Below are 14947 nucleotides of genomic sequence, written 5' to 3' on the forward strand. Positions count from 1 at the left end.
TTCAATATTTTTATCTATTATTACTGCAATACAATTTTATAAAACTTTATATATTTAATAGAATAGTAAATGGTAAAATAAGAATAATAGAAAAAAATCATAAACAGAAAAATAATAACAATGAAGGGAAGCTACCACACACTATATTTCTATTTTTTTTTCCTGTTTAGCCTCTGGAAATTACCGTTCAGGTATTGCTTCAGAGGATGAGTGAGGATGATATGTATGAGTGTAAATTAAGTGTAGTCTTGTACAGTCTCAGTTCGACCATTCCTGAGATGTGAGGTTAATTGAAACCCAACCACCAAATAACACTGGTATCCACGATCTAGTATTCAAATCCGTATAAAAGCCTTTACTAGGACTTGGACGCTGGAACTCTTGACTTGGAAATCAGCTGATTTAGGAAGACACGGTCACCACTAGACCAACCCAGTGGGTTACTATATTTCTATTTAGGATGCATTTGTACTACTTCCATAACTTCAGGTACAGAACAAATATTCTCATTTTTTCTCATACTCATGACTACATTTAATAACTACTGCAAAACATAATTATCATATTGAAGGGTTTCTCAATAATTTAAATTACACTGAATGTATAGAATCAATTGAACAAACACGGCAGAAGTCTATAGAAAATAATTTCAAATAAAGTTGAAATCTATTCGAAAACTTTAACAGCGTTTTACCTAAAAAACTGAACTACTTGCACATTCAGGCAACAAAGTTATTACATTGATTATAAAGGTTTTCATCATTATCTCCTGTCCTTGCCACCATCTCACTTAACCTTCTTGTGTTGGCAATTACATCTAGTATCTGTATTGGGAAAGCTGATTTGTAAAAGTCGATATAAATTCGAGGTCAACTACACTAAGCACTTAAGTAGATGTCATACTGTAGTGTTGTAAGTAGAGGTTTATGAATGTCTAGCTTGTTTTAAGGACTTTCTCAAGATTTTAACTAGTTCATAAGCCTGGAAATGAAGAGAGATTCTTTGAGAAACATCAGGGATTTTAATCTGGAAGAGTATACAATGACTGAAACGTGTATGGTTAGATTTCAAACAAACAGGCTACAAACAAGTGTTAATTAAACACTTGTTTTAAACAGTCTTTTATTTGCTGCATCTTCTCTTTTGAAATTAGATGAAAAAATATAAAACAACGCATTTGTATTATTCATAACAGGTAAATTCTTTTGCTAAAAGAAGTAAAATAAATCAATATATAACACATTGTTTCTACGTTAAACTTCCCAAAAATACCTTATCTATTAACAAATGGTAGTAGTATTGAGAATATTTGAAAATTTGGGTTAAAATATATGTGCTTTGTAAATTGTTCCTAGTTATCTATGAAACTGATGATAATCTTTCTAGTAAATTTCTAATCTATTATATTAATGTATATATAGTAAATTTATTATCTTTTATTTATTTTAATCACAAACATTACTCACGCAAAAACAGCAACTGATATGATACTTTACATTAGATAATTTAAATATAAGTTTCTAATCATGTATAAATGCTAATTTTCATCATGAAGGAAAAAAGATGAAAATATAAAATTATAGTACATAAACACACAAATATGTTTTATTATGCAGAGTGGCGCACAAAATGATCCAACATTTACTTTGGTAATAGTTGTTTAGGTTAATAACGTGTAGAAGTGACAGCAGTTCTTGAATATTATTTTCTTCTCTTTCCGAGTGTAGTAGTACTGTTCGTGTATAGTTTCAAGATAGGTGACAAAGGAAGACTGACTGTTGAACAGTGTGTAAGGACTGTGTTGTTTTTTTAATTACATGAAAAATGTGGGGCTTATGCAGGTGGTTTTGTACACATTTACAAACTCGGTAGTCGCCCTCTTAAAAACAACACGGAAACTTTACGAAAAATAGTGATGGTTCAGTATTTGAAAGTAAACGTGAACAGCTATGCCAATGTTCATTCCCCACAGAATGTCAAAGCTGTCAGAGCAGCGTTGCTGAGAAGTCTAGGCAAATCAACACTCAGTAGCACAACTTAGGATTTTTAGGCGATCTGTGCAGCAAATTTTAAAAACTGATTTGCATTTGTATCCGTACAAAATGACAGTGTTGCCTAAATTAAGGTTAACAACAAATATCAAAGAATGGAATTTGCTGTGAACCAAAACGTATTGTTCAGTAATGTTTGGTTTTCAGATGAAGCATATTTTCACCTAAACAAGGCTGTTAATAGACAAAATGTGCATTTTTGGGCTTCCAAAAATCTACATGTGCTTCATGAAAAGGTGCACCACACTCCAAGAATTACGGTATCAGGCTGTTATCTGAAGTCATGAAGCTATCTAATGGTCATGGGGTAGTAGCTTGGTCATGGTCATTGGGCAGGGCCATTCATTTTTGAACAGATAGTGAACAGTGAATGTTATCTAAACATGCTGTGTAATAATTTTGTTCCTCAGCTTCTTGCAAAAGGGCTACAATACAAGGGAGAAAACGAGTGGTTCATGCAGGGTGGAGCCAGACCACACAGCCAATGTTGTTTTAGACTTCTGCATGCAAATGTCATTTTAAATCGATTTCCTAATCGTTTTGCGGGTGGACTGAACTGGCCCCCAAACAGTCCTGATTTGAATCCGTGTAGTTATTTTCTTTGGGAATCTCTAAAGGAAAAGATTTTCCCTAAACATCCTCGAACAGTGCTGGAACTGCGAGTACTGATCATTGAGGCATGCGACAAGATAACCAAGGGCATGTGTTGTCAAGTTATTAACATCATAGGAGTTCATGTTTAAGAAGTTGCTAGACATGATGGTGGTCATATTGAACATGCAATAAACACCAGGTATATAATAAACACGTATTTTGCTTTTCTCTATTGTGATTCAAATAAATATTTTTTAGCAAAACAGAATGTTGCATAAATTATCATTTCCATGAAAACCCTACTTCAGCAGGGAGGAAAAATGTTCCCTACCTTTCAACCTAGTAAGTTCTAATTACCTGTGTTTCTTATCACTAGCTCTGATAGAAGATAACACTGAGTGATTTTATTGTTGTGTGTTGAGTGATTTTGTTAAGTGAGAAACTGATTCTCATAGTATTTTTCATGCTGATTTTAAATATGAAATCAGAATTCTTTCATTAGACTTAGTTTTTTGTGACTACTATTCTTATTTTCAGGTAGTATCGTGTATGAACTCCATAAGCATAGCATTTTGTGAATGTATTTTATTATATTATTTTCAACCAAATAGCATTTGTTTATTTATTACAATCCCTTAATTGTTGTCACACTGATTTATTAGACATTAGACATCATGTTTATTATATACACATAATTAAAATGAACAAGAATGAGACTCATTCTTCCTATTTTCATCTTACTATAAACATACCATCCACTAATTAATTATTTCTGTTGTTATTATATTTACTTATAAACTGTTTGGCAGACTTGAGAAACATTTTTAATTTTCATTCAAGTGTGAGTTCTTGTGTGTAACATTCAGTCTTGTAGCCGCCGGCTTTCAGTAAAGTGAGTTACATTTTTAAATTAATGTAACTCTTATAAAGAGTTTCTTTTTAAACAATATTAGTTATTGTAATGTATTAACAATGCTTCGCAGTTTCATTAATCATTCAAACAATTTCTGCTACATCTGTGGTGAGGTAACGTTGAAGTCTCAGAAAAGAAATATAACTTCACTGATAAAAAAATCGTATGAACTGTATTAAACAGAGTGTGGAGGGTGTTCAATGTATTAAAATGTGTATTAAGTAAAAATTAATATTAATTAAATGTGTATTAGTAAAAATTAAAATATTGTATACTCTTTTAGTCAATCTTTTTAAAACTTCTATTTTTAGAGCCAAATAAAGATAATTTATGAAATTTCAAACAGAGCTTTACTCCTCAGCTTAGTGAAAAAAAAACCTTTTCCTTGATTTACTCCATCACTCATTTTTACATAAACACATAGTGAAAATTTGGAACAAAACATTTATTTTTACACACTGACCAAATGATCCCTCCCATGTAAAATAAACGAGTTGATAAAAACTGTATTTCTAACAAATTAGTCTTATTAATTTTACTTTATGAGAATAACATCTACTCCTTGCATGAGTAAATGATGGTAGTAACAAGTTTAGTATTCAATAAAGCAAGCCCTGCCACAAGCTTATACATAAAAAAAACCCAAAAAATAGTCATACTTTATGACTTGGTTCAATATGATTGTACTGTACTTCCATCAAAGCAATTTATATTTACAAAAAAAAAATTAGTTTTAAAATATTACAAATTTTAATAGCAAAGTGTAACAGACAAAAAAAAAACATAGCATATTTTGAATGTTTCTTTTGAGAATTTATAAGGAAAGATAAATTTTTGCTGAAAGCCAGTGTTTACTTTCAAGATAAAAAAAAAGGAGCAGACACTTCAAATGAAATTATATTTTTTTTTTTACTAATTTGCAATTCAATGAACCAAACCAAATTTTTGTTAAAATTAACAGCAGAAAACCATTAAAAGCAGGTGCATTAACTGCTCTCAAAGTATAACCTCCACTTCACACTGAAATCTAACCATCCCAAATGGGTAATAAATGTATTGGTGCCTTATGTTTAAGCCATTAATATTGATGAAAATACTGACGCTTTAAATTGCAATTCTGCAAATATCTTTATTGCACGCACTCAGTCAATTTTGAGAAAAACACTAATTTTTACGACCAACTGGTGGAGATGTAGTTTGAAATAAGGACATTCAGGAAATTACAACAAATCTGTTATTGTTTATTCTGGTGATTAACCAAGATGTGTTATGTTTCAAAAAACTGATAACAGATTTTGTAAAGAAAAGAGAGAGGAAAATTCTTTAATATTCACTTCAATTAAAAATGTTTTTTATTATTATTAATTGTACATTTTTCAAAACCAATTTATCTTTTTTCATGTTTTAATTAATATATTTAATTATGTATATTTTCTACTGTACTTTTTTGAAATGAAAATTTTAATGTTATATTTTTAAATATACCTAAAAAAATTTGCTGTCAAAGATTACGTTTCAAAATAATAATATGTAAAGAGTGGTGAAAAGCTTGAACTGGGCCTGTTACAACGTAATAGTTACAATAGTCTTGTATTATACATATTAAATAAATTACCAACATAGAAATCAGCATACTAAATTTTATTTTGTCTTCCAAAAGAAATCATTTTATTAGTAGTATTCAAAGAATACCTTTCAGCAAATACCTACAGTAAAAAATGTATTTTTAAATCTGAATTAACTTTTTTCTTTCGATTGATCTCTCTAAAAAAAAAAAAATACATAAAATTGGAAATTTATAATTATAAAATTAACAGATGACAGTTAATTCTATTTATATTCATAATACAATTTTAAGTTAACAATTAATAAACATGTCAAAGCCAGATCAATTCCAATGATCTGTGGCCTGCAAAATTCAGTACTTTTTTTTGTAATTTATAAGTTGTAGGCAGTCGCAGAAATATTTCTTTTCAATTTCCTTCTTTGGGATGTATTAGTCACATAAGTCCTCCATAAATTAAATACATAATATATCATTATTATGCACAAACAACTTGCTGTTTCAGACCAAGGCTTGAATAAGAAAAATTAGCAAAAATTTAAAAAACAGTTTAAGTGATTGTGATTAATACCTAAGTAGATGAAACAAGGTTTAACAGCAAAACATTTGAGAAAAGTTTAACAATTAGATTAAGTGTTATAATTTAGATTATTACTCCAATTATGTACGTTTTTGAGGTTTTATAGCTTACAGAATCAGAAATTTTGTAACTAAATAATTATCATTAACTGCAAATAAAGGATTTATTTTCCAAAGCATTCGTTCCGTTTCATTCATATCTTCTTAACAAAAATTTTCTGATCCAGATCGAAAACAATTAATTTTTGCAAATAACAAAAAAGCGTTACCAAAAAAAATCTATACTTTATGAGACTAGTTAATAAACAAATAATTTCGAATTTTTTGTAACTCAATACAGTTATATAAAATAATAAAAAGATCCGAATTAAACCAATTTCTAAGAAAATATCAAGTTAAGACAAGAACTGCATACAAGTTCGGGCAATGAACCAACAAGTTTTTAAGTTGTTTATAACAAAGATTTACAATTATTATAAATTGCATTTACTTACATTTTTTGACAATTTAACAGGTAATCTTGAATTATTGTTTATAATTCCTAAAACGTTTCTTCCCCCGTTACGATTATTATTTGAAATAGTAGGTTTACTACTTCGTAAGTTCCGAACGTTTCTTGTAACTTGGTTTTCTTGATCTTCGTGCACCTGAAATGAAGCCATTGTTACACCGTTAACACGCAAAACGTCTAATAAATTAATTTAACTACTTAATTAATGAGAACGATTGTTAAAAAAATAAAATCAAATGTGTTCATATAGTAAAAATCATTCATGCAGGTTGATTCAACAGCCGTGATCATATGGTAGACGGTTGTAACAAACTGTCGGTTTAGAAGTCGTTGAAAACTAATACAAATGCACCAATCAGATTTTGATTTGATGTCATGTGACTACAAAGAGATGAAATAATAACAGAAACGATTTCGTTGTACAATATCCCTCTAAGTAAGAATATTATATAATATTATACATATTATATACAGTATAAATATGTGTATATAATATATCTAGTGATATCGTTTTATAATATATTACAATTATTTATGACATAAAGATAAATGCAATTTATATTTTCTTGGTGATTATTGCTTAAAATTAAATACAGGTTGAAACAACCGTTATAAAATCATTGAAATATTTTACGATAATTTCAATCTTTAATAATTTACATTTGATAATTCGAAATTTAAAGACGGCGTTTTGGTTCGTATGATTTGTCAGATTATTCTATATGATTCTGTTACATCAACGTTATCGAGTAAATTAAATATAATTGCATGATGTTCATGGAAAAATTACTTAAATTAGTAAAAAAATTACTGCAAAAAACCTAGAAAAATAATTATATACTGTAGCATTCTATATAAGTAGCTATACATAAATCATACTTAAGTTTTAAACAATGTGGTAATGGTAATCTCCTAGCTTCTATGGATCTTTCTTTTTGTGAAATGTTAAGCATACAAGGATTAAAAATATCTCCTAACTCCATTATCAGGTAGACTATGCTACATGGCTAGAAGAATGGGAATAGATCTCATAGGACCTATTAAGGATAATTTATTAGTACAACTATATTTCTCCAGATAATCTATGTCACTGCAACATTTTAATTACAAAATTAACCACATTTAAATGTTTTTCTACTGCTGAACATTGTCTTTTTTACACATATTCTTCCATGGCTACAGTGAAGTACAATATAACCTAAACTTTTATATATATGGGCAAACTAAAATAGCATGGTAATTATCCTGACAAAACCTATATGAATCGCCTAAAAGCTAACCAAACCAATTCAATTTTATATTGACTGTTTCATAGCCACTAATCTTTAAGATGTCATTGAGGAAAGGATAGAATAAGGTAATGTATTCACCTACCAACAAAAGGTTTCACATTTCTCCCATGCTTGTATAACTTATGATCTGTAGCCCAAGCAAATGATATATTGCATCATAATTTGTTTTATACAAACCCCTACTTTTCCTTTTCAGCAAACCCTGACAAAACACACAGTGTATCACTAGACAACCTTCAAACCCAATGTTACCATTTATACACAAACTAAAATTGTACAATAACAATCATAATTTAACCTATTATCTCCAACAGCTGTATCATACAACAGTATCAATTCACAAAGGCATAGTGTAGCACATGTAAGGTAAAATAATCATCAGAAAACACAATCTGCTTGAAACTTAAAAGATGTAATCCGAAGATAAACATGTCAGAGATTTCCAGAAAAATTCCCAAATTTTAATAATGGTGACTTGTCCTAATGTTTGTAAGTACATCACTAACAACTAAAATTAAAAAAAAAAAAAATACTGTTGGGCCTGGTAAATGTGCCTTGGCAGGTGGTGGTGTAAGAGATGAAATAATATGGCTGTTTCATGCTGGTAGCCAGTGCTTATCTCATTGCCATAGCAATGCTTACTAGTACTAGTCAAGTTGAAAAACTCAGCACTAATCATTTGTGTAATGTAGTAAGTGCACTGATCGCTTATAAACTAGCATCTTGAAGTTTTTTCTGTCAGCAAAACTGTTTTTATTTCTTATTATTAAGTCCCAAATTATTAATGCACCTGCTCTTTTTTGTTCTTAGTTTCTTCCATTTTGTTCATGTTTGTGAATTAATTGTGAAATAATAAATGTGTTTGTGTTGGATAAATTATGTTTTGTTAAATGTGGTTAAACAAGTTTTAGTAGGTGTTTACTGTAGATCAAGTCAAATATAGCTCAAACAGGTAGAAATAAACATAAAACAAACAAAGTAGTCCACAGTAAAGGATGGGAATTAATAATACACATTATTGAAAAGTGAAACTTTGAGGAAAAATTTAAGCACTTATGCCTATCCTGTATCACAAGTAACTAAATGTGCCGCTTACTACATTGGAAAATCAGAGAGGTTTATTGTGAAAATTCAACAAAAAGTGGTGAATAAGAAGAAAGAGCTTTGTGCTGGGTTTTATTTATTTACCTAGCATAAATAACACATTTATTATTTCACAATTAATTCACCAACATGAACAAAAGAAGTAACTAAGAACAAAAAACAGTAGGAGCATTAAGAAAATTCGGGGACTTCACAACAAAAATTACCTACTCTGGGGAAAAAAGTAAACATAAAAGTGGGGATAAAAATATGGTTACAATTGATGATTTTGATAAAAAATGTTACTACTTATCTAAGAATTTTATGCAGATAAACAAATTATTTTGACCATTTCAAAGTTACTGTCAGTAGTAAAACAAAAAATACACTTTCCTTGGGGCTGAAAATTGCTGGAGACTAATAAAAGGACTGGGAAGTATATGCTAAAGTAAAAGAAAGATATAAGTGGAAAAGCCAAATAATTTGCTCTTATGTTACATATATTTGGTGAAGATTATTTGGCTTGAGAAAAACCAGGAAAAAAATGTTTTTCTTGGATAAGACACAGACTGATAACAGTTTAATATTTCAAAAATGTTGGCAGTCTGGTGATGTTTTAAAGTTGTAGAAAATTGGAACGCAGCTAAACATTCAATATTATATACAGGAAGTGAGGAAGGATTTGTTGCTGGCACCAAATTGGTATATAAATTTGGAAAACTTGTAGAGACTATCATAAACAAATGGATTATAATAATTTTGAGAAATGGATGAGGAAAATTGTTTCCTGATATTCCTGATCAATTGATCATTGTAATGGATGATAATTTTTTCCATACCATTCTGTCTTGGCAGAAAAAGTACAAAAAAAAACCTCAGTTAAATTAGAAATAGTAAACTGGTTGCTGGGAAGTACGGTGTGATTTATCAAAGAGAAAAGAAGAGCATTCAGTTACACAAACCAAAGGAAAAAGTTTACAAAATCAATGCATATCTGTCTGGTTTGGATTATGAAGTTATAAGACTACCTCTATATTTATGTAAACATAATCCAGTTGAACTGGCTTGGCTAAAGTAAAACACTTTCTGAAAGAAAATAATTGTGGTGAGTTAAATTTAGATAATTAAAAAAAAAACTGACATGGTCATCAAAACAGTAACTGCAAGCAACTGTTCAAAAGTATCAAAACTGGAAGAAGAATACTGGGCTAAAAACATAGTTGTTTCGGATGTCATTGATAACGTTTTTTATATCCATCGGCGAGGCAGACGATTTTTCAACAGACTCTGAATCTGATCGTCCGGTGTGTTCATTTGTTGTGGGATGACCTTAGTCGTAGTCGAGTGTGGAACGATGGCGGATACGAGTGTGTCCACTGTCGAACAACGTTTTTTAGCTTGTGTGTGGGTTCACGAAGGTCCACATTGGAGAACGTTATGAATGACTTCTTCTGAGCGTTTTGGGAAATCGTCACCATCACTGTCTGAGAGAAGAAGGCTTTTGAAACGGGAAGTGTTCTTGACGCAGTGGGTGGCCTAGCACTCGAGCTGAGATGTGTGCTGCTGTGGAGACATCTATTCAACGATCACGATGAAATCAACGTGCGAACGTTCTGGAGATTTAGGCATTCTATGATCGACAATGCGAGATCATATGCGGAAGGACTTGAAAGTTAAATGTTCAACCAATTCAAACCAGTTCAAACAGTGACCTTGACTGATGTGTTTATGTATGTCAGTTATTGCTTGAACGCTTTCAAAGAGCAAACTATAAAAAAGAAGGTCATGTTCTAATATGAATGTGCGATTTATCGGAGCTCTCGTATCTAAAATTTTCTGGGCTAAAGACAATCTTCACTTTTTTAAAGAAATCGAACACCATCCACCTCATGATATGATTTGGGCTGGAATGACAGCTGAACAACTCTTTGGTCCTTATTTTTCCATGGCGCAATTAATCCACACTTATCTGAGAATTATTGACGAGTGGTTGCTTCCAGAGTTGACGGATAAAGCGATCGCTGGCATCATTACGTCTCAGCAAGACGTTAGCGTAATTACTCCAGCGAAATTTGCTTTGAATGCTGCAACAATAGGATTTTTAATAAAATTAATAATTTTAAAATCAACAATAACTATACCAGACACCTCAATGAAAATTTTCCGAATCGCTGGATCGGACGTGGATCAGAAGAGTTACAGGCCATATTACCTTGGCCAGCCAGAAGCCCTAACCTCACCACATCTGATGATGCACTCTGGGATTTTGTAAAAGAAGAGTTTCGAAACGCATATACAACTACGAGCAGCTCCAAGACGCTTTTCGGTCAGTATTTGAAATGATCACCCTTCATATGCTGTTGCGAATGAAAAACCGAACATGGATGTCCATATAGCTGTGCTCTGAACATGGTGGAACCTACGTAAAAGCTTTAGAATCATAGAAGATGAGCAACATTTATTCTAATAATTTCATAATTACTGTAAAGGGATTTCCCGCTACACCGTAGTTTTCATAATACTATAAACTTTGAATCCTGAGTCTATGTATTTCATGGGCTGGAGTTTCCGTGCTAGGGTACGAAGCCCGTGGTTAGTACGGGCTGTCGTATTTAATTACATTAAACATTTTCATATCCATTTACTCCTTAAGGAATCGTTCTTAAGTTCTTTTTTGTTAAATTACACATTTCTTTTACACCGATATCTATTGGATATTTTTGGAAACATTAAACAAAATTGATGTATGGTTTATTATTTTTTTCTTCCCATCGTGATTATTGTTTCTGTGGTTATTTTTTCTGCCATTTTTGTTGTGAGTGAAAATAAATTTATTAGCATTTTTTTACTTCCTTGTAAATACAAGGAAGTATTGTAATCGCGAAAAACTTCGGTTTTAATATTTCAATGGAAATATCCATTTTGACCACTCGTGAGTTCATTTCGACTAGTTCGTCATGATGTCTGTACTACGAACGTATGTATCTCGCAAAACTCAAAAATTATGGGACGTAGGATGTTGAAATTTTGGATTTAGGACTATTCTAGCATCTATTTATGCACCTCCCCTTTTTATTACAATCGACTGAACCAAAAGTGTACAAAAAAGCCCGAAATCCAAAAAATTGGATTTTGGACTTTTCCCTTACTGCAGTAGTAAGCCCATATTGAGAGCTTTTCAACGGTGTATCATAAGTAATACTTATTTCCATTGATTCCAGAGTTATAGCCAAATAAAATTTTAATTATTGAAATATTTGGAATTACAAAGGGAAGTTACATTGGTTCATCTCCTTTTTTTAAGGTTTTTTTTTAGTTTAAATATATTGATTTATTAATAATTACTAACCTCTGATTGTAAAAAAAATTAATGATTTTAATATTGTAGATGTAAACAATCTAGGACATCAACTAATAAAATTAATAACTATTATTATAATAATAATAATAATGATAAAAAGAGGAAAAGACCTGATAAGCAGGTTGATAGGGATTTTGGCCAGTCATTTACTAATAATCAACTTGTAATGCCAGTATTCAATGAAAACAGTGATATATCAAATTCAGTAAATGATTTATCAAAGCCAATTGATGCCGTTTCAATTTTTTCCCGGAAAGTATGATGAATTTTTAAAAATATTAAATTAACAAATTTTCAAAAGCTGTAGCGGATAAAATGAACAAACAATTTGAAAAAAAAAATAGTGTGTGGTATAAGTGGGTGATTGTAAAACTGCATGAAGTTTGTGCATTTTTTCTATTATTCTACACATTGTACTGTAGAGAAACCTAAACAAAGCAATTGTTTAGGTTTATAAGCAATTGTCTACCTATCTGTTTATATGCACTGCTGATTCAGCATCTGTAATGGCTAGGGATTGGTTTTTATCCATTCTTTTGGATTTTCATATTGGTGACAGTGCATTTACATTTCAAACAATAAGTAAGAAGTAGGCCATGATCCTTTTCACAAATTAAGACCATCTGCTTAATTATAAATAAATCATCTACTTTAAATATATTCACCTTTGTTTTCTCCATTTTAGAATTTAACTGTCCTGCAGGGATTTGTTGTTTCAGAGGCAGGATATTGAGTTCTGTGTATAACAAAACAAGCTTAATAAGTATGGACTAAAAGTATATACAGTTTGTGATTCTTCAACTGGTTATATTCAGACACTTGAGGTTTATACTGGTAAATCAAATGACTGTTCTATAATTGCTCTTCTTCAAAGACTCCGTGCTGGTTAACTAGATAAAGGATGTGTCCTTTATCTAAAATAAAAAAAAATTGATTCAGTTTACATGAGGAGGGATCACCTCCTTTGTCTAAAATGGAACTACGACAGAGATATGTTGACATTGTCATCAGTTCACAAAATGACTGCATCTGAAGTTCATGTTCACTCTGAAGAAGGTAGGTACTGTTACCAAATCTAAACCAAATATCATAGTAGACTACAACAGAAACAAAACCAGGGTAGATAGAAATGATCAAATTTCATATCATCCATTCAAATGGTAACAAATGAAATTGTGGTAATAATAATTTTTTCTGTTCAGTAGCAGCATTTACAATTCTGTTGGGAATACTGTAAATGCGCCTTGGTGTGGGATAAAATGACATCATAGCCACATGGTGCATCATAACTACTGCCACTGTGCCTAATTAAATGTGTGTAATGTTTACTGTAAGAGTTTTCCTAGCTTTTGTTTTGTAGTAGTGAGATTCTATTGCAGTGTGAATAATTGTGTTAATGCAGTATGTACCAGATGACTCAATTTGTTAGTCCTCACCAGTATTTATACAATACTTTGTTGTCTGTTGTATTTTTGTCAATAGTAATATAACTTTAAGTTTATCTGCCATGTAATTAATTTGTATAATTCAGTCGACACCAAATGAAAACATCAAACATTTAAAGCAAAAAGAAAAAAATAATCATAAATCAAACATAAAACATCAAAACATCAATTTGTATGCGTACTTTCGCAACAGTCTATTACAATGCTGTGTGGTTTATTTACAACAAAATAGCTCTTAAAGTGAATCAAGTATGAAATATTCCATTCCTCGGAAATCATTCATGTGAGTTGAACCTTTATTCATTGTTGACATTATTTTTATAAAAATGTAATTTTTGTTTAATAAAGTGAATTGACTGGTCACATTCACAATAACAAAACAGCTATGTAATTCCTGCAAAACAAAGGGTTCTACACAGTCTATGCTTATGTGCTAATAGCCACGAAATGAAATTATTCATTTGAGGTAAAGAATTTTGGGTTTGTTCCAGAAAAGTCTGTCATGGGTCTAAACAATTGAGACAAAGTACATGGCTCATCAAATCATGGTTAGATTTTTGAAATGTCTTGTTAGTCATTTAAAGTTCTGTTGAGAAGAACTAGAAATGAGTGCACAACACATGTGTCAATTGGAACAGTTATACGTGTGGGGTGTGCGAATACATTTACTATACCATCTGTTGGTGATTGGTGGACCTAATATGCATGTTGAAAATGATGAAACTTGTTTCACTAAAAGAGAATATAATAGAGGAAGAGTATTGCCTCATTAGTGGATTTTCGGTGAACTTTGCTGAGAAACAAGAGTGTTTCTTATAGTAGTGCCAGACAGATATGCAGAAACTATGTTGTCAATCATTCAACAGTACATTGTACCAGAGACTACAGTTTTGTCAGGTGAATGATCAGCATATGGTGCTCTCTGGCAGCATTTCATACACAAGATGATGAATTGCACATAACATTTTGTTGATTTGCAAACCTGAGCCCATACTCAAATGGTTGAAAGTATGTGGGTAAAGACCAAAAGTCAGAACAAGAAACAGTGGGGAACAAGTCGACCGATGATAGATTTATACTTGGTTTAATGTATGTGGCAGCAGCACTATCAAAATGAAAATTTACCTGAAAAAAATTCTTCAATTTATTCTGGAATTAATGCCGCCTGAATAAATTATGTTTCATATTTTGTATTATTATTGTTCTGTATTATAGGCCTGTAGTATTCCTAATTCCTCATTTTGTTATTATTTTATATTTCTTTTAAGTATGTTTATTTTTGTATAGTGTATATCTATCTTCAAATAAGGTTAAAAACACCAATTTAAAAATTTAATAAACAATAATATTTTAATCAATCGAATACTGAATTATTATTGCTTAGACAATAGTCTGATGCTGAGAGTCATGGCCAGCAGGCCAGTCACTTGGTATTGCCAGCAGTATACAACAATGATGTCATTCCAGCTTATACTCGGATGCGTTTACTCTATTCCTAAGTGCAAATACTGTCGCTTAACGGTAAAGAGCCTCCATTCTTTCAATGTCAATTGC

At 31.0% G+C, this 14947-nt stretch overlaps 1 protein-coding gene across 1 annotated transcript in view; it reads right to left on the reverse strand.

The window, feature by feature from the left end:
* Positions 1–6515, reverse strand: part of CycA (cyclin A) — a 50163-nt gene extending 43648 nt beyond the window's left edge. Inside the window, exon 1 of the mRNA XM_075359003.1 lies at positions 6196–6515. Coding sequence (XP_075215118.1) covers positions 6196–6363 — 168 coding nt within the window. The 5' untranslated portion in view covers positions 6364–6515. The remainder of the gene's footprint in view (positions 1–6195) is intronic.
* Positions 6516–14947: the final 8432 nt, after the last annotated feature.

The sequence above is a fragment of the Lycorma delicatula genome, chromosome 3 (assembly GCF_047948215.1).
Source record: "Lycorma delicatula isolate Av1 chromosome 3, ASM4794821v1, whole genome shotgun sequence".
Taxonomy (NCBI): Eukaryota; Metazoa; Arthropoda; class Insecta; order Hemiptera; family Fulgoridae; genus Lycorma; species Lycorma delicatula.